Source organism: Notolabrus celidotus, chromosome 10 (genome assembly GCF_009762535.1).
Source record: "Notolabrus celidotus isolate fNotCel1 chromosome 10, fNotCel1.pri, whole genome shotgun sequence".
Classification (NCBI taxonomy): domain Eukaryota; kingdom Metazoa; phylum Chordata; class Actinopteri; order Labriformes; family Labridae; genus Notolabrus; species Notolabrus celidotus.
The window spans coordinates 2,735,981-2,762,675 of record NC_048281.1 but is presented as its reverse complement, the minus strand read 5'-3'; the positions used below and the strand labels follow the sequence as shown (position 1 = coordinate 2,762,675).

Sequence of the window (26,695 nt, the reverse complement as noted above, 5' to 3'; positions counted from 1 at the left end):
TTTTTGTTATACTGGTTAAAATGATCTTTGTCCTGATGGTAATCAATACATAATGTGTTCTTAAAAAAGAGGTAAAAAAAAGCCGCTATCTACAGCCGGAGTAAACCTGGGAAAACACCAACCAATCCCTGCCATCAGGAGCCAAATGATCAAACCAATCAAATCCCGTCCTGCCGTTCTGCCCGCCTCCTGCAGAGCGTACATTTCATGTTTGTTTGTGTTTTTAACTTTCACTATGAGAATGTTTTGGTGTTTTCTTACCGCTGAGTGAGACATGAGTTGAAGTAGTGCAAAACACAAACCATGTGCTGAGTTCCGGTTTTGAATCAGTCACCATCATATGGTCGTGAATCAGCGGCGCTCGTGGATGTGAGCGGGGGCATCGTTTTGGAGGAGCTCCGAGGGGAGGGGGGGAGGGGTTAGAAGGAGTCCTGAGGAAATGCTACATCCAAATTCATGCTAGTTTTATGTGACTACCAACCCTAGCTTTAAGAAAAACTGTCTATACAATTACATTAAAAAGTTAATCTGAAAGTGTTTGTACGTTTGACGTTATCCCAATATGCAATATTAGCTCACATAAAAAAATCCCTGAACATTAACAACCAAGTTTACATTAAAGTTAGTTTAAAATGAAGGTTAGTATGCTTGTTTACCTGATGCAAACATTCTCAAAGTTCAATTAAATATACACACCTTCTCAAATGGCAGATAAGCGATAACCAAAGCGGATAATCCCTGAATCTTTATTTTTATTTTTATTTTTTTTGTAAAACTACAATGAGTATTTAGTATGATATATATATTTTTTCTGTGCTTATTGTTAAAATATATTTGCATGCATCATGGACATTTACTTAGTACTATGTTTGCATGTATGGCTGCTCTTTGTCCCTCAGACACTTTGTAAACTTTGCTGCTGCTCATCACGACACTCTTGAAAAAGAGATTTTTTAATCTCAATGAGGTTTATTCCAGGTTAAATAAAGGTTAAATTAAATAAATATGACATATAAAAAGAATGTCATTTCTAAGTTACATCTGAATGTAACATAATTTATTCAACTGACCAAATTTTAGCAATTGAATGCAGATTGAGGCTATTTGACTTAAAACTAAAAGCCAGTAGATAAACCGTTGTAGTTGCCTTAAAGTAGTTGCCATTTAACTTGAAATACAGTATTTTGTGTGTGTGTGTGTGTGTGTGTGTGTGTGTGTGTGTGTGTGTGTGTGTGTGTGTGTGTGTGTGTGTGTGTGTGTGTGTTTGCGAGGATTTTAACAATGTGATGTTTTAATTGTGACCTGCCAATGTACTGCAGATGTAAATTAGCTTTAAGCTAACTCTGGTACAATGCATCAAATTGTGACATTTATGTTAAATATTGTACATGGTCCCTTTACAAATGAATAAAATAAATAAAATACAATGAATGCGGGGCGCTGGTGGCCTTGCCTATTTAATCTTCCTATAGTCCTCGTCGCAGAGGTCACCGGTTCGACTCCTGTCCGCGACCATGTGCTGCATGTCTTCCCCCTCTCTCTACTCCCCACATTTCCTGACTCTCTTCAGCTGTCCTATCCATAAAAGCAAAGAAGCCCAAAAATATTACAAAAAAACCATGAAAATTAATAGACTTAGTTTTCCTGTTACCTTCTGACACAGTTATCATCTTAAAGGTGACATATCATGCAAAATGGACTTTTTAATGGTTCTCTACCTGAAATATGTGTCCCTGGCATGTCTACAAACCCCCCGAGAATGAAAAAAATCCATTCTGCCCCTGTTCTGATTTCTCCACCTTTCTGTAAATGTGTGTGAAACCAGCCGTGTCAGTTTTCAGAGTTTTTGTTACGTAACAACAATATCCGGTCTGTCACGGAGTCAGAGCTCGGAGCTTGTTCAGTCCATAGACTGTATAAAATAATACTGAATCCCTCGCCCGTTTTTCATTACCTGCACAAATGTGTGCTAACAAGGAGCTTAGGAGGGAGGCATGCTAGTTGTAGGCTGTCTTAATAAACACAAAGGTCGGTTTTACTCCCCACGTCTGCAGATTTGAAGATCTAGTGGATGATTTTTATTTGTCATGGATAAGTGCTAGAGCTAATTAGCATAGCCACATAGCTACATGTCCATAGCTGTAGCTGTAGCTGTGTACCAAGACACACGTCTACATACTGACAAATAAAACAACAAGAAACACTAAATCTGTGACCAATCCTTCAGAAAAGGTCCCGCTGCCTTTCTGGCAAAAGTCGGTTTTACTCCCCACATCTGCAGATTTGAAGATCTAGTGGATGATCTTTATTTATCATGGATACGTGCTAGCGCTAGTTAGCATAGCCACATAGCTACATGTTCGTAGCTGTGTACCAAGACACACGTCTACATACTGACAAATAAAACAACAAGAAACACTAAATCTGTGACCAATCCTTCAGAAAGGTCCTGCTACAGGCGCCTCTCCGTCAGGATCAGATTCTGGATCAGATTCAGAGGGTTGAAGTAACGTGATCTCTGAGCAGCCGTGTATATTCAGCCAACATGTAAACATTAGATCAACGTGCTGGAGAGCCGAGGGCACATCCACTTCCTGAGGGGGCGTGGTCAGAGAGAAAACAGACTGTTCTGAGGAGGACTGAAGAAGAGGGCTTTTCAGGCATGCCAAAATCTGATTTCAAAGTGTTTTTTTGAGCATAAACTTTAAAGACATGTTTTGGGGACCTCTTAGACCAATATATATTGATGAAAAAAGCGTGATATGTCACCTTTAAAGTCATGTTGTAGTCGACCGATCGATCACATATACAGCTCTGGAAAAAATTAAGAGACCACTGCAAAATTAACAGTTGCTCTAATTTTACTTTAGGTATGTGTCTGAGTAAAATGAACATTTTTGTTTTATTCTATAAACTACTGACAACATTTCTCCCAAATTCTAAATAAAAATATTGTCATTTAGAGCATTTATTTGCAGAAAATGACAGACGGTCAAAATAACAAAAAAGATGCAGTGTTTTCAGACGTCAAATAATGCAAAGAAAACAAGTTCATATTCATTTTTAAACAACACAATACTAATGTTTTAACTTAGGAAGAGTTCAGAAATCAATATTTGGTGGAATAACCCTGATTTTTAATCACAGCTTTCATGCTTCTTGGCATGCTCTCCACCAGTCTTTCACATTGCTGTTGGGTGACTTTATGCCACTCCTGGCGCAAAAATTCAAGCAGCTCAGCTTTGTTTGATGGTTTATGACCATCCATCTTCCTCTTGATCACATTCCAGAGGTTTTCAATGGGGTTCAGGTCTGGAGATTGGGCCGGCCATGACAGGGTCTTGATCTGGTGGTCCTTCATCCACACCTTGATTGACCTAGCTTTGTGGCATGGAGCATTGTCCTGCTGGAAAAACCAATCCTCAGAGTTGGGGAACATTTTCAGAGCAGAAGGAAGCAAGTTTTCTTCCAGGATAACCTTGTTCGTGGCTTGATTCAGGCGTCCTTCGCAAAGACGCATCTGCCTGATTCCAGCCTTGCTGAAGCACCCCTAGATCATCACCGATCCTCCACCAAATTTCACAGTGGGTGCGAGACACTGTGGCTTGTAGGCCTCTCCAGGTGTCCGTCTAACCATTAGACGACCAGGTGTTGGGCAAAGCTGAAAATTGGACTCATCAGAGAAGATGACCTTACTCCAGTCCTCTATGGCCCAATCCTTTATGGTCTTTTGCAAACCCCAGCCTGGCTCTCCTCTGCTTCTCATTGATGAAGGGCTTTTTTCTTGCTTTACACGACTTGAGCCCTGCCCCTAGGAGCCTGTTTCGAACCGTTCTTGCCGTGCACTTCACCCCAGCTGCCGTTTGCCATTCTTTTTGTAGGTCACTTGATGTCATCCAACGGTTGTTGAGTGACATTCAAATGAGTTGACGGTCATCCCGGTCAGTGGAGAGTCGTTTTCACCCTCTGCCGGTCTGTAGCTTTGTTGTCCCCAATGTCTGCTGCTTGACCTTGTTCTTATGAACAGCCGTCTTAGAAATTTTAAGGATGGAAGCAACCTGACGCTCACTGTATCCCTCTGCCAGTAAAGCCAGAATTGAACCCTTCTTTTCCTCAGTCAAAACTTTTCTTTTCAACTCTTTTGGCATGGTAAATAGTTATTTTTTGATTCCAATTACTTTAGAGGTACTACTAGCACTGTTTTTGCCATCCAGCTGGTCCTATTGCAAGAGAATAGTGATGACCTCAGCAGTGGTTTTTATACTTTTCCTCATTAATTAAGATTTGTTTCAGGTGATCACCTAATCAGTACCTCATTAAGTAGAATGAGGTGTGCTTGTGTTGGAATTCAACATACACTGGAATGGAATGGCTGTCATACATGTAGAGATGCTGATTTCAGAAAAATGTGCAGTGGTCTCTTAATTTTTTCCAGAGCTGTATGTGGTTGCCTCCCTGTGTGAACATGAGCACTGACTAGAATGGGAACGTCTTGGCTGCGACGTGCGCGGCTCAGACGTAACGCGACGCTGCGCACCCTGTGTAAATTGGGGGTAAGTGTTGATCAGTCTGTTTAGAGCTGATACTCTGACTTCATTCTATTTATTTTAGTCAGATAAAAGTTATTGGGGAAATAGGGACAGAAGCTTTTTCAATGATTTGTCACTTTGTTAACACAGTTATTTCAGCTGTGTTTGGCACACATTTCAAATTTCTCCCCAGGTGCAAATCATTCCTACCTGTTGTTCTGTCAGTAATGAAAGTCACTTTTAATGGCCCTCTTTGATTTTAAAGGGCGTTGTCAGCTCTTAGCACTGCTGATACGGCTAAGAGCAGCTTTATATAATACTTCCTTTTCTTGCGGTTAACCTGATGGACAGAAAGCCCTTTAAACCACGGTCATACCAAGAGCCTGTGTGTATGAAGAAAAATCCCTGAGAGGCTTTTCACAGAGTCTGAATAGACCATGGTATGACGGAACCAGGCTGAACACAGCTTCTTTCAATTCACCTGATGTGCAGACTAAAAGGTATAAAAATAAGACCCACCTGCTGTTATAATTACTCTCCATGATTACTGAGTCATGAGCATCACTCTCCTGGCTTGTTCCTGCCACAGTTTGCAATTTAACTTTATAATGAATGTTACTTGACTTAATCAGAGGCAACAGAGTGATAACAGAGCCCCTTCCCAAAAGTAATCTTCCTTATCACACTGCTTTTCATCTAAGACTCCTCACAGGAGGAATTTTCCACCTGAACGCTACAAGACAGAACTTTATAAATCGATTAACATTTCATGATGAATGTTCATTATTTATCATTCTTGAGCAGGACAGGATATATATATATAAACTTTATTTAATCAGGAAATGCTCATTGAGATTAAAAATCTCTTTTCCAAGAGATTCCTGGCCAAGATAGGCAGCAGTACAGTTACAGAGTTACAAATAGACAATACACAAATAGCAGACGCATACAACAGCCTCACAACAAATACCTCCAGAAAAACAGCATGAGTTATATTTAAATAAAACATCTGCAGACACATGCATAAATGATAAAAAAATACCACATGCTCACATTTTTTGTTGTAGCCTGCAATTAATAATCTGAAGGCGTGCCGTCTCTGCTGGAGACTGAACAGGACAGTCAGAACAGAGCACAGTCTGTCAGCAAACCTGGAAGGGTTCTTATTAATCAAGGCCAAAACCAGGACACTATCACCCAACACTGACAGCACAAACACACAGGTACATGAACACACTCCCAGAGTCGGGAAAGGGAACCACTTACCACCATGTTGTAGGCTTCAGGGACATCGATTTCAAACTGAAACCTTCCACTTTGGTAGTAACCCTCGTCTGGAAGCACATAGAGAAGGGAGAAAATTGATTCAATAATACATCTACAATAAGGTGCATGACATCCAGTTTTCTGCATTTCATGCAGGAACAATGGTCCTCAGTAAGTGCCACATACTGCTGATCAGGATTGAGCAGTGTGTAATTAAAACCTTCTTGGTTCAAACTAGTCACATATAAAGCAAACATTACAGGCCTCAACTTTCACAACCTACTACAATTTCAAACAAAGATTTCAGTGTGATTATTGACTCAAATTTTAATACAAAAACACAGCAGACCAGTCGATTTTCACTTGAATGTCATGCCTCAACACCTCTAAAAATGCTTTAGCAGAGAGTGCAAGAGTGCTTCCTGAAAAGAGGACAGGTGAGAAAGTGCATTTGTTATCTGCAAGGTGTCATCCTTCTCTTCCATGACACATACAAAAAAAACAAAAGCAAAGCCTCAGGTGTTAGTGCGACACTTAGGGATGCAAAGGTGCAGGTGCATCAGTCTGAAAAAACTGGAAATGAACATTTCCAGTATTTTCAGACTGATCGATTTTTGAAAATGTTAACGATCAATTATAGATTAATCCCTAAAAAAATGGGAACGTTTTCCATGTCAAAAACAATGACAAATGCGTTTTTTCCCCTCAAATCAAATTTTCCTGACAGTATTTAATAGCTACAGATCTTGGTGATGTTCAAAATGTTAAACATGCTGAATATCAACGTGTGGAGCAGGTTCATAAATAACCTCCGCGGACATACAGTCATATAAAGTGAAGGCTCAGACTTCAACAAGGGAACTGAACAGAAACATAGTTCAGACTCACAGTGTCCGGTTTTCTGTCTACTCGTTCTTATTGAGAAAAATAAGCATGTGAACGTGGTCAGGTGTCAGCCAGGAGCACAACTGGTTCAGAATCAGTCCGGTGACGGAGAAAAAAGCGCTCGTGGAGACCTGTCACTCAGCCGCAGCCCCCAGCTGAGCGTCTCCGCTGTGAGCAACACCTTCAGTCAGCTGATTCACATGAAACATGCTTTAAACTAAAACACCTCCCTGATAGCTGAACCAAATATGAGACCACATGGTGACGCCACCTTTCTGTGTCAGTCTGTTACATACAGAGAAGTTGCTCCCCTCTGAGCCCGCAGAGTTGTTGTTACTTTCCAACCAAGAGAATGACTCTCACTCCAGTGACGAGCTGGTGTAAGCTGTGCCTATTTTTCTGTCTGTCATGTGTGATAATTGAATGTAGTGCTGTGGAGACCTGGCTTTATAAGGTCGACTGTTAATTTCTGTTTAATAAACTGCCGTGTGGAAATCCCCACTCTGTCCTCTTTCATCTGATGCTACTCGCTATCTTGGGTCAATTGCTACCTGCTATGACCGCTGGCTCTCTCCACCCACACCAACCAGCGTTACAATACATACACACACTCAGACATACACATACACACAATGCTGTTCCACCCTGACTGCTCCGACGCTGCACATCGCCACCCTCCCTATTATTCCTCTGTTACTAATTAAAAATCACATTGTGGAGCTTCAAAGGAGCTGCCTACATAATAAATCAATTCAGTAGTCATGCTCTCAACATAATACTGAAACCATAATAAAAAATATGTCCTCTGATTTGAAGCACACTGAGCGTCAATACACATGCGATCCTGTCTACAGTAGGTTTTTGCTTATTCTTTCAATACACACACTGAGAGTCGGCAGCAACTCCTCCAAAACCATCTCACTGAGCACAGAGGCCCCTCAAGGATGTGTGCTCAGCCCGCTGCTCTTTACCCTGCTGACCCACGACTGTGTGCCCACCTACAGCACCAACCACATCATCAAATTTGAGGACAACACTACAGTGGTGGGCCTCATCACCAACAACGATGAGGCCAACTACAGAAAAGAGACGAGCCAACTGGTCCAGTGGTGCAGCGACAACAACCTCTTCCTCAACGTGGGGAAAACCAAAGAGATTGTCGTGGACTTCAGGAGAGGCCGACAGCAGCACCTCCCACTGACCATCAACGGCGCTGCTGTGGAGAGGGTGAGCAGTACCAAGTTCCTGAGACTGCACATCTCTGATGACCTCTCCTGGACTAACAACACCGCATCGCTGGCCAAGAAGGCTCAAAAACGTCCCACCCCCCATCATGTTCGCCTTTTACAGAGGTACTATCGAGAGCGTCCTCACTGGCTGCGTCGCTGTGTGGTTTGGTGGCTGCACTGCCTCCTGCCAAAAGACACAGCCATTAGGATCATCGGTGCTCCTCTGCCCCCCCTCACAGGCATTTTCCACACCCGCCTCACCAGCAGAGCCATCAGCATCGCTGGTGACACCTCCCACCCCTACCACTCCCTCTTCAGTCTCCTGCCTTCAGGGAAAAGGTACCAGAGCCTCCTGGCCCGCTCCACCAGACTGTTGAACCGCTTTTTCCACCAGGCTGTCAGGATGCTGAACTCCACTCACTACCTCCCTGTGTACATAGGCTGTTTTTATAAAACTGTATTTTATTATATTTTATTGTATTTTATATTTAAATTTTAGATATTTCAAAGCTGGAAGAGAGAAACAGCATCTCGTTTTTCCTGTATGTCTCGTATATACAGTGAAAATTGACAATAAAAACCTTTGAATCTTGAATCTGAATAACTTTAAAATAACTACTAGAAGAGAGAGTGAGGGAGAGTGAGAGCTCAGATTAATGAGTGAGAAGAAAGGAGCATGACGTTACACTCATAAATGGAGGGAAAGAAACCAAAAGTTTATGTGGATGTCCTCATGTAACTCAGTTGGCCGGAGAAGTGTGTGAACAACGTTTCAGACTGGAGAATCAGTGATAAGAGTGATGCTGTCTCATAAAAACAGCTCACACGTGCAATGAGTTTGCACCATAGACTGTATATAAAATAGACGTCATCTCACTCGGCTCAAAGTGAGGCTGCCACAAAAACTGCTCCCCCTAGTGGCTGGCTGATTGACAGCTGCTCTAGGGCGGAGCTTGTTACCGTGGAAACACACACATTCCCTACTGCGCAGACTCTGGCTGCAAAAAAATTTACAAGATGGCAGCGTTCTGGAACGGGATATTTTGGCTTCAAAACCGTACAATGAGAAAAGGCGGAGCAACGTTGTCCATTATATATACAGTCTATGGTGTTGACAGCAGTGCTCTTCATGGTAATCAAACGGATACCTTTGCTAATGTTTTTACTGCAGGATACCTAATCAGGAATTAGGCCCAAGCCTAATTAAACATCACACCGGCATGATTGTCAAATGTAGAGAGGAGTATTTGTTCATTTGTGTAGAATATAAAAATCACAAATTCAATATTCTATAATAAATCCACTGTGTGGTATCTGTTGGGTCATTTTTTAAACTACTCAATCTCTCACTCTCTATCTCTCTCTCTCTCTCTCTCTCTCTATCTATCTATCTCTCTCTCTATCTCTATCTTGCATTTAAGGCCAATTACAAGCTTGTTTAGGACATGAAATCTGTGTCTAATTAGTTGGTTAACATTCAGTGATTATGATGGATTTCCAATTTTGTGCATCGCAGGGAGCAATAGGTCCTGGGATTCTTGTTTGAGTGGGCCCCAGGGAAGTTGAGTACCCCCATTTGTGTGTGTGTGTGTGTGTGTGTGTGTGTGTGTGTGTGTGTGTGTGTGTGTGTGTGTGTGTGTGTGTGTGTGTGTGTGTGTGTGTGGTTTCATTCTAATCTTCACAATATAAACATGGGTTCAACATTTTGAGAAAGTATTATCTTGATGTTTTGGAATCTACAAAATTGGATCATTATTCTTCTGGAGCTCATATCCTGCTACAGCTCACTCGGTTGGACTACCTCTTTGTTTGTTTGTTTGCTTCTGATACGTATGATGGACCCCAAGAAAGTGAGAGATTTAGAAAAAGGACTGAACTTTGTAACAAACTAAGTTATCATTTAACTGTGTGCTCAATTGACTAGGCAGTGAGAATACAGATTTATCTACAAATGTCTTGCTCAGCAGTTGTACATGGACCAGTACCAACAACGCCTCCACAGAATATTTGAACAATCTCACTAATGGATGCTTAAATGTGTTTGTGAAACCTTGCATTATAATATATCTATTAATGCAATTCAGATTAATAAAGGATGAGTTATTTCATTGCCAGCCTGACCCAATGTAAGTAAGGGGAAAATATACAGTGAGCAGTTGGTTATGCAAATTGGAATATTTACAAGGTGCGCAAGACCCAGATGCTATGAGGTCCTGCTCACCCTGTTGGGATACTAATTTGCAGAACCACCTGCTCACTTCACATAATTCCAGTTCATACCTGACTAACAAACAAGCTGACACATAATATTGATTTATTTCCCGGCTGTCTTACTGATCTTCCGGTTGTGTAAGATACCTGATTCTGATTGGTCCAAACCCCTTGACAGCGGTTATTACCTTTCACTAACATGAGCAACACCAGAGACAAACTGATCACACGTCATGTTTAATCAATCCACAGAAAAGAGTTCAGACACATTTAGCTTCTGCTTGTTTACACCACAGACCGTAAGGTGAGGGGAAACCGTTAGCTTCTGTTAGCATCATATTGGTAAACAATGTGGCTAAACCGTTAGATTCGGTTAGCTTGCTAAATCTGCAGGCTACGGATGTTTACATAATGGATCCTGTCCATCAATATGATGAAGGAGCAGAGCAGGAGAGAGAAACTTTAGGTTAGTGATCTCTTCAAAGAAAGTTAAACCATGAGCGGTGGTGATGATAGCAGCAGGGTTCAAAGTTGTGACATTAGTTTCTTTTTAAAGGTGTGTGAACCACAGAGCTCAGAGAAGAAGGAGAGCTGAATGAGGACAGTTTCATGTTCAATCCACCACAACAGGCAGAGATGAATCCATCACCATGGAACGATCACTGACGAGGAATCACTGGGACTATTTTTAAAAACTGTAAACATAAATCATTTAAATCAATAAAATCATCTTTAAGCAATGTTTTAAACAACATGTTTGTTGTTAGTAGCTGGGTAACTTAAAGACGACTGTGTTGATTTACAAATGTTTTATGTAAACAAATGAATAATCCCTCCATTTCCATGGCTGGTAGCACTTCCATTAGCCTCCTTATTTATTCTAGATCACATTTCCATCAATGGTAAAGTTAGACAATGTGTATGAGACTTAATGTTTACATTTCCAACAACTTTTAACATTGTTTCAATTATCACCAGTAACATAGAGTTTACCAATCTGATGCTACCTGAAATTAATGTGTTTGCAACAGTGTCAACAAGCAGAGGTTCAATATCCCAGACTCCTTTCCACAGAATGAAGTATTGATGTAAATTTTAGGTATTCTCCGTGATCGATTTTTGGAAATGTTAATGATCATTTATTGGTTAATCAATTAAAAAAACATTGAGTTTTCTTATGTCAAAAACAATGCCAAATACATTGTTTTTCTCCTGAATCATATTTACAACAGCAACAAAATGCATCTAACTGACGGTATTGAATACGGGGACATGTTTAACACTGATTATCAACGATCAGACTCATAAAAATATTCTCTGTGGACATAGTCTTATAAAGTGAAGGCTCATAATACTAACAGAAAAGTTCTTCAGACTCACAGTGTCCAGTTTTCTGTCTACTTGTTCTTATTGAGAAAAATAAACATGTGTACGCGGTCAGGTGTCAGCCGGGAGTGCAACTGGGTCATAATCAGTCCAGCTGCAGAAAAGCCCAGACAGCTCTGATGTTGCTGCTCTGCAACTCCCACCAGTCTGTTGAGTTTGTATCTAAAGGTGGAAATGTCCTGTTTAAAGTTATCAACCTTTGTGTCAGTGTCGTTGTTGGCAGCAGTTGTGTATTGATCCTCTTTGAAAAGCGCTCATGGAGACCAGCCTCAGCTGCCAGCTGAGCATCTCCGCTGTGTGCAACACTTTTAACTGCTGATTCACTTTGAAACATGCTTCAAACTTAAAACACCTCCCTGATAGCTGAGCGTAATATAAGACCACATGATGCTTGTTCCACGTGACGGAAAATCAAAAACAAAAATGTGTGTGTCCAGTAAGTTCTTAACAATCAATTAAGGTTAGGTTAGGTTGTCTCTGGTGTCACTTTTGCTGTTGAGATTTTCCCCATTGTTATGGATTTTTGACCAATCAGAATCAAGTATTTTGCACAGCCCGGTAATAAAAACAGACATAAATCATGGTTAAAAGTAGAAGGCTTTTCACACACTCATTCTACTAGTATCTCTTCAACTCTCCCTCCCTTCATCTCTCTGTGTGCTCACACTGAGTAACTGAGCAATCTGAGATAAGGGTCTCAACAAAAGGGCCTTCTAAACCACCGCAGATCTCGTTCCCTATGACAAAGACAGAGCTACAATTTAATTAGACCGCACAAACAGTCTCCCCTGTATAATAAATGAGAATAGACAGAAGGAGAAAAACACTGTGAGGACCTGAGAGCCACACTTAGAGTGAGTGTAGTCAGAAAAAAAGGAGTTTCAAAACAAAGATATGCACGGAGGTGAAATGAGACAGAAAATACCAACGACGAAAAGTCAACACATGGAAGAAATCTACTGACAAACAGCTGCAGTCAGAGGTCCTGAATTATTCATTACAGTCTTCAGTGAACTGGAACCATCAGTCTGTGCTGTCACAAGACACTGTGCACACACAAACATACACTCACACACACACACAACCTAACACCCAAACTCCAAATCTTCTGCATAAATCATTGTGAATGCCTGGAAGACACTTGGTTGGTTTAGATTAATGACTGAATCTGTCCAGAAATGTCTGACTCTAATTCATTTGTAATTCTGGCTGTATGAAAATGTTGACTGTAAGGGATGACTAGTGGCTGTGAAATACTGTAAACATTTCACTAGGGCTGCAGCGATTAGTCGACATAATCAATTACGTCTTCAAATACCTCAAATGGGTGGGCTGCGAGTTACATTGATAGCTCGTACATCTTTCATTTTCAATTACTGTTTACTTTGTGCTTTAGTCAGCTGCCTTAAATATAAATACTAAACGTTACTATGACGTTTGTGTCGTATGTTTATCTGTCGGAATACCGTAGTTGTTACGTGCTAAGCAGAAGCTAGCGTAGCTTGTCTTTACTAGGGATGGGCAATGATTTCTGAATATTCGAATATTTGTTCACTAAATCAAAGTGTTACTTTGAATATTCTTCATTTTAAAAGTACAATTTTTCCTTGTTTTTACCGGTGCCTGGTTGTAATACGGTATTCCCTCCAGACGGTGGCTATAGAGCATCTAGAAGCTGTTTTCTAACCGCATTAAGTAACAGAAGAAGAAGAATGTTAACTGCAATAAATAGCAAAATAAGAAGAAAACATTAGCGACAGTCACAGGGATTTTTCTGATTCTGAATTAGGGATGGGTACGATTACTCGAGTACTCGCCGTTGACCCCATTATTTGAATAGCATTTTGTTACTCGCGCACCTGGCAAGATAACTTGAAATCATACAGCGTTACATGTGTGACCATGTGCTTTTTGTTTTCGCCTAACTGAATATACTAGGTAGGAAAATAATTAACAAGATATAAACGTTTGACTTCTCCGGCCACGGCTTCAGCTTTAGAACACAACGAGTCAGATTTCAGCAAAAACAACTGTTTTATGGCAGCTAAGGCAACTCTCTAGGAACATATTATTCCACTGAAAGCGAAAGCACAACAAACACAAAACCGTCTGCGACACCTGCGGCATGTTCACGCATGACAATATACGCTTTCTTCTTTTTTTTCTTCTTACTCTTACAACATGCACAATGTAAAGTTTGTCCATTCTGTGCTACTATAAGTCTAAAGTCTACACACTGCACCTTTAAGACTTGTGATTTTTACTGTTAGAGTGAATACTGATTCTGCTCTGTACCTACCAGTCTGCTTGTTTTTATTCCAAGAGCTCTAAAAGACATCAAGGACAAAAGTGAGAAATGACTTATCTGAAAAATAAGAGAAAAATGCTCCCATGAGAAGCGTTTTCGATACACATTTGTCCTCTTCATTTCTACACATTACTACTAAGTGGAAGTAGAAGGCTTGGCTGAAATCTGCTCTTGCACCCTTGGGAACACAGCCACTAGTAAAATGCTGATTTTTGCTACAACACGTCCCTGCATGGTATATTTTCATTATGATCATGTCTGCCCTGTTTTAAAACAATGAATCACATGTCATGCTTAGCTTATGAAGTTCACTACCCATCACCATGATCATCACAATCTAACTAACACACAAATACTGTCACAATGATGATTCCACAGTTCTACTATCATGTTTGGATGCACAGCCTGGGGATTTGTTACAGTTTTAATCTGAAAGAACCGAGTTTGCTATAAAGCTGGTCATCCAAGACGCTGTAGTTGTATGAATCTATGACATGCATACCCTATAGAGCTGAACCTTAGACCCCAACAGAGTTTCTTCTTGGACACCCACCAACAAAGAGAAAAAGTACTCTGTTAATCACCAAAAGAACCTCTCACATTTGCTGCTAACTTCATCCTCTGATTATTGTGTGTATAAACTTCAGGAGAAGCACCAGCAAGCTCTTTTATTGGCTCAATAAATAAAACCAAATTACCAAGGGCATTTAACCTAATCATTGGACTGTGAGATTTGGCCGGACAGAATTGAAATGCTATTAACTCAGCGCCAACCTTAATAAAATGAATGAGGAAGGACATATCGATAAAACAGTTGGTACAGTATGTGTGCTGTAAACTGTCCATCTACAAAGTCCTGACCAGAGAATTCAAATCACTCTGTAAAACCTGTTCCTATTTCTGCAGTAAGGGGGGGGTTTAGCTTTTGCAATACAAATGCATTTTTAAGCTCACTATAACCTCTCTCTGACCCTGAACTTCAGCCACTGTTAAAGCAGAATAGAACTCAAAGCTTGTTCTTGTTTTGCAGCAGTAAGCCCAACAGTTCCTCATCTTTTTACACGATTTACTTTAATTACTTATGCAAATTTAGGAGGAAAGGGGAGCGTCTGAAGCGCAGGCACAATGGATTATTTGTGTCCTTTTTCTTCATTGTTTTAATTTGATAACCTAACCCAAAAATAACATGTGAGAATGTGTTCACCCCAGGGTGTTGCTGTTGTCCCCATTCCTCAGAGACACAGGGGTCCGGGGACATGGGGTCACAGCGCACAGGCTGCATGGGAAACAGAAACTAAATAACAATCTAACTATCTGAACTTTAAAAAGACTGACAGACACATTTTTTCATGTGCAAATGAAATACATCTGTGTTTTTAGTTATTAATTATTTAATAGTTATAATTTAATAAATTGCCTTTTTGGAGCCTTCAACATGCCCAAAAACTCACCAAACTTGACACACTCATCGGGCCTGGTGAAAATTTCAATATTCTTTTGGTCCTGTGCAAAAAGTCCCAAAAATGGCACAATAGCGCCCCCTTCTTTCCAACTGGGCAACCCTTAAACACGGTTCAACCTACATGCATGAATTTTTTTCCTGTATCTATCAGGCCAAGACCTACAAAAAAGATTCCTAATGTCATGGTGAAATCCCAACAGGAAGTCGACCATCTTTTTTTTCCCAGTTTTTCACCTAATTCACAAGGGTGCGATCTTGCCCTAGGCCTTTTCTCCGATCAAGTCCAAACCACACACATTAACCTTACAAAGTGATCAGAAACATTTTGTGAAATCTAAAAATTGTGGGCGTAGCAGACTTTCAGGCGATGTGTCAAACGCACGTGTCTCGCCATAAACAGGAAATTGATTTTTGGGGGCTTTAAAATGCATGAAATCTCACCAAATCAGACACACGCATCTGCAACGCATCACATTTATATATTTCCTGTCCAAAAAAATTCAAAAATCTGCTCTAAAGCGCCCCTTAAAGGGTTGAGATAAAGTATAAAATATTCCTCCCCATAGAGGTTTTTATGAGCTATGTGCACGATTTCGTACATGCATATTCAAGGCATCAGGACGCACAAAAAAGCCTCTTGCACCCATGTCCTAAAACCAACAGGAAGATCACCACCTAGCTTTGAATGTGAAAAATGGCGCCCAAATAAGAGTGCATACTTTTACGACCTAGTCCTAGGGTTTTTCTACCATTCAGTCCCAACAAGGCACATTCTATAGTAGACACATTGACGATTCAAGGTTATCAGAAAGATCTAAATTGGGGGTGTGGCAGACAGTCAAAGCTGGAGGTTCTCTTGGCAATCTGCCATAAACTTGAAACATTAGCACCACCTAATGGACACAAGCGGTATTTACTCTCAGATCCTGCTTTTACCATGCTTGTGATCACAACTCTTTCTATAATGATATGTGACAAACAATCCTTCAGAACACACCTTCATTAAAGTCACAGCACCATCTACTGGTGACAGGCAGTACTGCAATGTACACTATGCTGATAACTGCACACGTATGCTCACAGTTTCAGCCTAGGCCTCATAAAGTGCAGCACAGCAACATCTGCTGCAGGCGGTGGCACACATAAGGCAGTGGTTGCAGGTGTGCAAGGGCCCGTTCATCGCCGTTTGCGGCTTTAATTTACATTATTTTTGCTCTGTAAATCTGCATCTGCAGTTACAAAATGTTCAATAAGCACTTAAGGACAAAAGTACAAACACTGAGCATGAAATGAGGCTATTACAAAAGTTTCAGCGAAAAAGGAGTGAGAACGTGTTCCTCTAATCCCTTAAAGCTGGGCAGATTAAAGTTTGTTTTGTTTTTGGAGCAATATGTAAAGTGGTGTGTTTGGAGACATTATCTGCATCATAAGTAGTGTTCATCCAGAATAAACCAGTTGATGATTCCCATTCCCCTGAGTAACTTCAAAAATAACAAAAACATGTGAAAACACAAAGAAGAAAAGGAAGGATCTTAGGACTAGTGTGAGCCTTGAGATCAAAATCCTCCAACAACAACTCAAGATGATTTTACCTTCAAATAGTCGGGGTAGAGGAGAAAGTGGACAACCAGCATGGTGAGGTAAGATTCCTTTTTCCTGCCTGACAAACATCACTTAAATCCATAGTGCAAATTAAAGTTTGTGTGTGATTTATGGAAGTAGTATACTACAATTCTCTTCGGATATTTTAGTAATTACAGCACGAGGGCAATGTAAAAGAAACATCTCTACCAATTAGCATCTTACAAACTTTGAAGCAGCATGGTTACCAAACTTCTATGATTTGTTTCCCTGAAAATGAGGCATGAAATCATATTTCTTATTTCCTTGAGGTACATTCAGAAAGTCAGGGAATGAAGGCTGAAACACAACAAAATAAGTTCACAAAGTTTCCCTTTCAATGCAAGCTTTGTAGAGATAACAGAGATTGGCTTGTATGACAGCATTTTGTTTACTTATGCTTCACTATATACTGATTAATATTCTTGCTACATTTGACACATGTACACTACCAGTCAAATGTTTGGACACACATCCTCATTCAATACTTTTTATTTATTTTAATTATTTTCAACATTGTAGATTAAGACTGAAGACATCAAAACTATGAAATAATCTGGTTTTGTCATAATCTGGATTACAACAGTAGTCAAATAGGACTCTCCATTGTACCTCTGAACAACACAACTGATGGTCTCAAACACATTAAGAAGGCAAGTCATTCTACAAATGAACTCTTGACAAGGCTCATGTTCATTAGAAACCATTCCAGGAGACCACTTCATGAAGCAGACTGAGAGAATACCAAGAGTGTGCAAAGCTGACATGAAGGAAAAAGGGGGCTACTTTACAGAATCTAAAATATAAAACAGATTCTGCTTTGTTTAACACTTTTTTGTTCATTCAATTAATTAATTTAATAAAAATAAATACAAACCCTTGAATGAGAAGGTGTTTCCAAACTTTTGCATGGTAGTGTATTTGCAAATGGTTCTCGCGGAGCTCCACTTATTAGCGGTCTTTTATCTGCTCAAAGCCTTTAATACAACAGCTCAACATTCAGTCATTCACATCCATTCAAAAAAATGTGATGGAGGGTGCTGGCTGATAAGGACACATATAGTTCTCTGAATCTGGAGGGGCTGAAAATGCAACTCCTGATCTTCAGATTCCCCTTGAGAGAAATTAATTATCATTCATTGTTATTCATTACATTAATTCATTACATGGACTTGTAAATATAATTAACAGTGGGATTAGTAATGATTAATAATTTATCAAACTGATGTTAGACAGAATTTACAAAGTGCTTTAACACTCAGAGTAAGACAAGAAACGCCATGGGGGAGTTCTGGCTCAAATGCAATAAAGGGATCATCACTTATTATTCAATCATGAAATATTTTTAAAGCTGGGGTTGGTAATAAGATTCAGATCCACTTTTTGTTATACTGGTTAAAATTATCTTTATGTCCCGATGGCAATCAATACATAATGTGTTCTTAAAAAAAAGGTTAAAAAAAAGCTGCTATCTACAGTCATGGCCAAAAGTTTTGAGAATGACACAAATATTACATTTTCACAAAGTCTGCTGCTTCAGGGTTTTTAGGTGTTTTTGTCAGATGTTTCTATGGTATAATGAAATACAATTAGAAGCATTTCATAAGTATCAAAAGCTTTTATTGAGAATTACACAGAATTCATGCAATAAGTCAATATTTGCAGTGTTGACCCTTCTTTTTCAAGACCTCTGCAATTCTCCCTGGCATGCTGTCAATCAACTTTTGGACCAAATCCTGACTGATGGCAGTCCATTCTTGCATAATCAATGCTTGGAGTTTGTCAGAATTTGTGGGTTTTTGATTGTCCACCCGCCTCTTGAGGATTGACCACAAGTTCTCAATGGGATTAAGATCTGGGGAGTTTCCTGGCCAAGGGCCCAAAATCTTAATGTTTTGTTCCCCGAGCCATTTTGTTATGACTTTTGCTTTATGGCAAGGTGCTCCATCACGCTGGAAAAGGCATTCTTCATCACCAAACTGCCCTTGGATGGTTGGGAGAAGTTGCTCTCGGAGGACGTTCTGGTACCATTCTTTATTCATGGCTGTGTTTTTAGGCAAAGCAACCCCACACATGAATGGTCCCAGGATGCTTCACTGTTGGCAAGAGACAGGACTGATGGTAGCGCTCACCTGGTCTTCTCCGAACAAGCCTTCCTCCAGATGCCCCAAACAATCGGAAAGGGGATTGATCAGAGAAAATGACTTTACCCCAGTCCTCAGCAGTCCAGTCCCTGTACCTTCTGCAGAATATCAGTCTGTCCCTGATGTTTTTACTGGAGAGAAGTGGCTTCTTTGCTGCCCTCCTTGACACCAGGCCTTCCTCCAAAAGTCTTCGCCTCACTGTGCATGCAGATGCACTCACACCTGCCTGCTGCCATTCCTGAGCAAGCTCTGCACTGGTGGTGGCCCGATCCCGCAGCTGTAACACCTTCAGGAGACGGTCCTGGCGCTTGCTGGACTTTCTTGGGCGCCCTGGAGACTGTTTGGCAACAATTGAACCTCTCTCCTTGAAGTTCTTGATAATTGGATAGACGGTTGACTGAGGTGCAATCTTACTCGCACCTATAAACTTCCCTGTTAGGCCCTTTTTGTGCAATGCAACGATGGCTGCACGTGTTTCCTTGCAGGTAACCATGGCTAACAGATGAGGAACAATGGTGTCATGCACCATCTTCCTTTTAAAGTGTCCAGTCACTCAATCATGACAGATTGATCGCCAGCCTTGTCCTCATCAACACCCACACCTGTGTTAATGTGTGTGACACCTGTGTGTCATTGAAATGATGTTAGCTGGTCCTTTTGTGGCAGGGCTGAAATGCAGTGGAAATGTGTTTTTGGTGATAAAGTTCATTTTCAAGGCAAAGAGGGACTTTGCAATTAATTGCAGTTGAGCTGATCACTCCTCATAACATTCTGGAGTATATGCAAATTGCCATTATAAAAACTGAAACAGCAGACTTTGTGAAAATTAATAGTTGAGTCATTCTCAAAACTTTTGGCCATGACTGTACAGCCGGAGTAAACCTGGGAAAACACCAACCAATCCCTGCCATCAGGAGACAAATGATGAAACCAATCAAATCCTGTCCTGCCGTTCTGCCCGCCTCCTGCAGAGCGTACATTTCATGTTTGTTTGTGTTTTTAACTTTCACTATGAGAGTGTTTTGGTGTTTTCTTACCGCTGAGAGAGACATGAGTTGATGTAGTGCAAAACACAAACCATGTGCTGAGGACCGGTTTTGAATCAGTCACCATCATATGGTCTCCAATCAGCGGCGCTCGTGCATGTGAGCGGGGGCGTCGTTTTGGAGGAGCTCCAAGGCGAGGGGGTTAGACGGAGTCCTGGGGAAATGCTACATCCAAATTCATGCTAGTTTTCAATGACCACCAACCCCAGCTTTAAAGTGGAGTTTATAACTGCAATTATGACTAACATTACACAGCAGCCTGTGTAGACTGAAAAATGTTTGAACACGAGTTCCCTGCTAGTTACACCTCCTAAACTGATGTATATGCAAAACCAAGTATACATGAGTTTCCACACATAAAGAGACAGGAGAATGTGCATCATATCTTTCATTAATGAGGCCTCAAATGTGATTGTCAGAGTGTAAGAACAGGTGCATGTAGCCGAGCAGCAGCAGCAGCACAAGGAGTAGAAAACGAGAGAGAGATGAGCAAGTGAAAAGAAGTGACATGTGTGTCCTGTTGTACATGTGTGTTTGTGTTTAACAGGGGAGACTAAGGTTTTTAATAATTGAACGAGTCTTAATCTGAAAACTCAATCTCCTTTTTCACGCCTCTTACAGGACATGATACCAGAGCTCGCCTCTAATTGCTGATCTTCGCTTTTCTCTGCAGATTTTGCTTACAAAGGCCTTTGTGGAAACTTAGCTGGAGTTACACTGCCTACTCAGGTGACAGGGAGATGGATGGATCACAGGCTTACACACATACACTTGCACTTAATTGCAGTAGAACACACACGCACACACACACAAGGCTTGGAACAGCTGGAAAAAAATAAACACACACAGCACCTTCAAAATTTAAAGAAATCTAATTTATGGCTGACAGAGATTGATGCAGCAACTTCCAACATGATGTGGTAATGTATTCATAAGTGACATCTTTGAGATGAAGCTTTTAATTCTACCTTAGTGCAAAGAAGTTTTCAAAAATAAATGTATGAGCACAAAAACCAGTAGTGCTGAACTATCTGATCCAAGGGAAATGCATTTAGGTAATAGTGCTGCAATAAAATATACTGCCATAAGGTGTAACACTGTCAGCCGTGTGATAAGTTATGATTTTTATTATCTTTTAAAGGTGACATATCACGCTTTTTTCATCAATATATATTGGTCTAAGAGGTCCCCAAAACATGTCTTTAAAGTTTATGCTCAAAAAAACACTTCACAGTCTGTTTTCCCTCTGACCACGCCCCCTCAGGAAGTGGATGTGCCTCGGCTGTCCAGCACGTTGATCTAATGTTTACATGTTGGCTGAATATACACGGCTGCTCAGAGATCACGTTACTTCAACCCTCTGAATCTGATCCAGAATCTGATCCTGACGGAGAGGCGCCTGCAGCAGGACCTTTCTGAAGGATTGGTCACAGATTTAGTGTTTCTTGTGGTTTTATTTATCAGTATGTAGACGTGTGTCTTGGTACACAGCTATGAACAGGTAGCTATGTGGCTATGCTAACTAGCGCTAGCACTTATCCATGATAAATACAAATCATCCACTAGATCTTCAAATCTGCAGACGTGGGGAGTAAAACCGACCTTTGTGTTTATTAAGACAGCCTACAACTAGCATGCCTCCCTCCTAAGCTCCTTGTTAGCACACATTTGTGCAGGTAATGAAAAACGGGGGAGGGATTCAGTATTATTTTATACAGTCTATGGGCTGAACAAGCTCCGAGCTCTGACTCCGTTACAGACCGGATATTGTTGTTACGTAACAAAAACACTGAAGTCTGAAACGGCTCGTTTCACACACATTTACAGAAAGGTGGAGAAATCAGAACAGGGGCAGAATGGATTTTTTTCATTCTCCGGGGGGTTTGTAAACATGCCAGGGACACATATTTCAGGTAGAGAACCATTAAAACGTCCATTTTACATGATATGTCACCTTTAAGTAAACCGTCATAGTATCTGAAGTGTTCGAAAATGACAGCGGTATAACAAAACAACACAATGCAGTGTTTGCCACAAAATAATGCTGTTTTGGGGCTATAGGCCGATTTTTAATTCTGCGTTGAATCGATGGCGTAGCCTACGCCGGGGGTCTGTGTAGCTCCCGTAACTACGCTGTGGCCTACGCACGTAGCTGACATGCACCTCCTCCAAAATGTAACTGCATTTACAGGGTTCCCACTCTTTTCCAGAGATCATTTTCCAGGACATTTCAAGGACATTTTCAGTGATGATCAAGCTGGTATGACAGTCTAAACTGAGTTCCTAATTTAGTTCCTAAATAGTCTAATATGTTCCTCTCAGTGGAAGTCTACATTGAAGACATGCAGTCTATGGCTATCCATGAAATCATCTCTTACATGCTTAAAAGTTATGGCAAATTGATTATAGAACAATGCAACCGCAGATGTAAAGCGCTTCACTTTATTAGTGCAACCAAGCAACAATGATAGGCAACTCTCATCTCAGCTTTCTCTCTTCTCAAAAAATATTAAATTAGCTAAGAAAAAAACAAAAGAGCCAGCAAAGGACTCTGGAAGCTGCCTTACTGAAATAAAGGAATAATAATAATAATAATAATAATAATAATAATAATAATAATAATAATAATAATAATAATAATAAGAGGATCAGAGCATAGAATGACCTAAATAGATCTGAATGACAAAATGGCCACAAATGTTGAATGGGGATATGTTTTTTTAACCTTGTTAGATCGCACACAGTCATGTTGGAATCATTTTCCAGTACATTTTACTTTTTCTCCCATTTTTCAGGTGTTTTCCAGTACTGGAAAACTGGTCAACTGTTTTCCAGGTTTTCCAGTTTTTCCAGGACGCGTGGGAACCCTGATTTACAGCACTTCCGGGATCCCGGACATAGGCCGCACATCGGCCGTGTATTTCATCTCCTCCTCTCTATTCCTCATGTAATCATGTCTGTATGATAAACAGTGACAAGTATCAGCTGTACATACTACCTACAACATTTGTAGGTAGTATGTAGCAGGCTGCTTCGAAAACAGCCCTTGTGTTATGACAGGTATCACTTGATATTCTGTTATAAAAACAAGAGTGGACATAGACCAGGCTTGTTGTTTATGATGTAGTGTATCAAATGTAACTAAAACTAAGAGTGCAGAATAACAGCAACAAGTTGCAGAAAAATATAACAACAACAACACAAAACGGTCCTTATTTCACAAGAAGTCACACCTACATTTCTCCCTCTCTCTCTGGGATGACGATTTGATTAAGAAAAAAAAAAAGACAATGTTAAACTGGTCAGGAGTCAGGACATATATACTTAGGCGAAAGGAAAATGATGGTCCATGTGTGATGAACACAGCAGTAAACATAGATCTGGATCTACTACATTTGTTTTGATCACGGTGTCAACATGCTACTGTGCTTTTGAGAATCACAAAATGCCACCAAACATCCTAATGCAGCAGGCTGGTGTGTTACTACATTGTTCCACTTCTGTAAGTCCTGGAGGTCTAGAGCCGGTGCAGCCGTTGTCAATCACAAAGCTGACACACAGACGCAGAAACACTAAACTTTACTTATATTTAAGAAAACAGTACAAATGTGGATTTAATGTTTGAAATAAGTCAACAATATTGCACATTTTTCCATGACACGCATTATTCTGCTGACTTTGAATGTAGTCTGTCCAAAGTACTGTTTGAAATAATCTGACCACATTTCACTCTCCCGTTTGCCAGAGATTTCTCTCTCTCTCCCTCCCCACAAAAACGCAGAGATCTTATTTTTCCCTTCCTCTCCGTCTCTGGCTTTTGTTCTCCCTGTCATGTATCTTCAAACTCGGGATGGAGATACGATTTTCACATTCTATAAAAGACAGGAGACATTGGGCTTGATGACAGGGAGTAAGTATGTGTGTGTGTGTGTGTGTGTGTGTGTGTGTGTGTGTGTGTGTGTGTGTGTGTGTGTGTGTGTGTGTGTGTGTGTGTGTGTGTGTGTGTGTGTGTGACGGACAGAAAAGGAAATGAGCGGTAAAAGAGCCCCAAGAGACCAAGGGGAGGAGGTAATTCCACACCAGCAAAATATTTGACAGGTAGGACACTTAGCTGGAAACAGTGCTGAGCAAACAGATTGAACTTATGGAATAATGAATGAGAGATACTCTGAAGGCCGCAGTACTTTTTTTGAAGAAACACTTTGAGACACACGTACTGGAGCCGTTCAAAGTCACAGTCCCCCATTTCATCACACTCAACATATCACCAAACATCCACTCATACAAACCCTGCATGTTTCAGGAGTAGGACAGCTGTGAGCGAGCGGTGGTGGTGGCTGTGTATCCTAACTGCAGGTGAAGACTCAGTTTGATTTGCTCGTTGTATTTAGAGAGCTGAGATTGTCACGTTAAGATCACTATCTGAATTTGAGTGTTTCTCACTAAGCATCCGGCCTGGCCCTGAATTAGGCTTACAGAGTTGATGCTGTAATAAGGTGCATCATCATCATCTACTGTAAAATCAAGAGCCTGCTGTACTGTAGCTTCTGCACAGCCCTGGGGACAGCGACGTCTGGAGAATACAGGAGAGGAGCAGAAAACCACCACAAAGTTTGTTGTCTTTTGAAGAAATATAATCATCCATTTTTGCAGGATGTAAACAATGAATCGAGTATTGATTAATTGATTGTTTAGAATTTACTCGAACACATTATTTGTTTGGATTTTCTATCACGTGGAACAAACATCATGTGGTCTCATATTTGGTTCAGCTATCAGGGAGGTGTTTTAACTTTAAAGCATGTTTCAGAATCAGCTGACTGAAGGTGTTGCTCACAGTGGAGACGCTCAGCTGGGGGCTGCAGCTGAGTGACAGGTCTCCACGAGCGCTTTTTGTCTCTGCCACAGACTGATTCTGAGCCTTCATTTTTATGGATGTATGTCCGCAGAGATTATGAGCCTACTCCACATAGCGTTTAACATTATGGACACCTCAATACGATTTGTAGCTATTCAATACAGTCAGTTAAATACATTGTGTGGATAAGGAAAAACTAGGGGTGTAACGATTCATCTACTACATCGATCTGTGCTCAGCAAGTTGGCCTTCCAGACGACATATATCAATCTAACATAGTTAGTTAATTAATCGATTGTATCCATACTAGGAAATAACACATTGGATTTAAGCACGGCAGACTTTATATGGATGTGGTTTTTTTATACTTTTAATGATAAAGACGTTAAACGTTGCTCAATTCAGGCTGCCTGTCTGTGACATCATCACCACACGCCAGCAGACAACAAAACATAGCATGGCGGATGACAGAGGAGAAGCCGGCGAGCCAGAAATGATCAAGCCACCATTGTGGTCCAGTGAGAGGAAACACTTTGGCTTTTGCAAAGACGCAGATGTTCTAAATAAGTCGCTCTCTGTTTGTAGGATATGTAAAGGTCAAGTAAAGTTACCACGGCAACACCACAAATCTATCCAACCACCTACTAAGGCGCCATGGGATTTCACACAACGCCGACCGTCCAGGCACCTCTTGCAGCGTTCATCAAGGTAACATCAGCTCTGCAGAAGCTTCAGGCCTCTCCAGCATGTTTAGTCAGAGACTAGGACAAAACTCGGCTCCCCTTTAGTCGCAACCATGAATCGTGATACAAATCAAATCCTTGTTAAAAAGAATCGTTACACCCCTTGGAAAAACACGTGTCATTGTTTTAGACAATTTACATTTGTTTTGATTAATCAATAATTGATCGTTAACATTTCCAAAGACCGGTCACGAAAAATACTTGAAATTTACACCCCTACATCAGTGTGAACGGAAGGCCCTTTCTTTCTTCTGCCTCCCCCTGACTCTTGACCCCCATTACAATTTTAAAGCAGACTCCATCAGCTGTTCAGTTGCTGTATTTCCTGAGGCTTTCATATCTAGTCAATAAAATCACAACCCCGCCTGAATCTCTTACACTACTGCAGCAAATGTTAACAGTGATTCTTTTATTCAGAAACTACCTGAGTGTTTTCTCAAATGAGTTGAAAGCGAGATGCAATCAACAAAACTGAGTACATTGTTAGTATTGAAAGGCTGGAAGTTAAAATGACATTAGTTGTGACCTTTCTTTAAAGTGTTTCATCATAAAATGGACCAATCACAGAAGAACAGACACAGAAAGGGTTTTTCTCTCTTACCGGGAGACACTGCCAGGTGAAAATGATGCAGCTTATCCTCATCTGGGAAATTGGCTTTGCATGTACCTGATGGAGGCAAAATCGGGGACAAGTATGAGTCATTGTAGTCAAAAGATGATGTCAGAGGCAGCAGCATGTGATTCTACTGTTGCATTTCAGAACTTGAGTGTAGCTCAGATAAAGCCATTCAATTCTATTCATACTTTCACTTTTAGACTACAGGAGTTCAGCCTCAGGACTCCCTGTGTTACCACGTTTCCCCCTGATGTTCACAGAAGCGTACTGCACTCAAAACGACTGACATCACCTGAGATTTTTTTAACCAACACAATAACTTGTAATTGAAGCGTAACATCACATCAGCTGTTTCAGTATCACTCAAACTTTTTTCTAAGAAATAACATACT

At 40.7% G+C, this 26,695-nt stretch overlaps 1 protein-coding gene across 1 annotated transcript in view; it reads right to left on the bottom strand.

The window, feature by feature from the left end:
- ube2f (ubiquitin-conjugating enzyme E2F (putative)) overlaps positions 1 to 26,695 on the bottom strand; it is a 79,896-nt gene that overhangs the window by 37,788 nt on the left and 15,413 nt on the right. Inside the window, exons 4-5 of the mRNA XM_034694123.1 lie at positions 26,289 to 26,354; positions 5,796 to 5,863 (exon numbers count right to left, since the gene is read on the bottom strand). Of these exons, the coding sequence (XP_034550014.1) occupies positions 5,796 to 5,863; positions 26,289 to 26,354 (134 nt within the window). The remainder of the gene's footprint in view (positions 1 to 5,795; positions 5,864 to 26,288; positions 26,355 to 26,695) is intronic.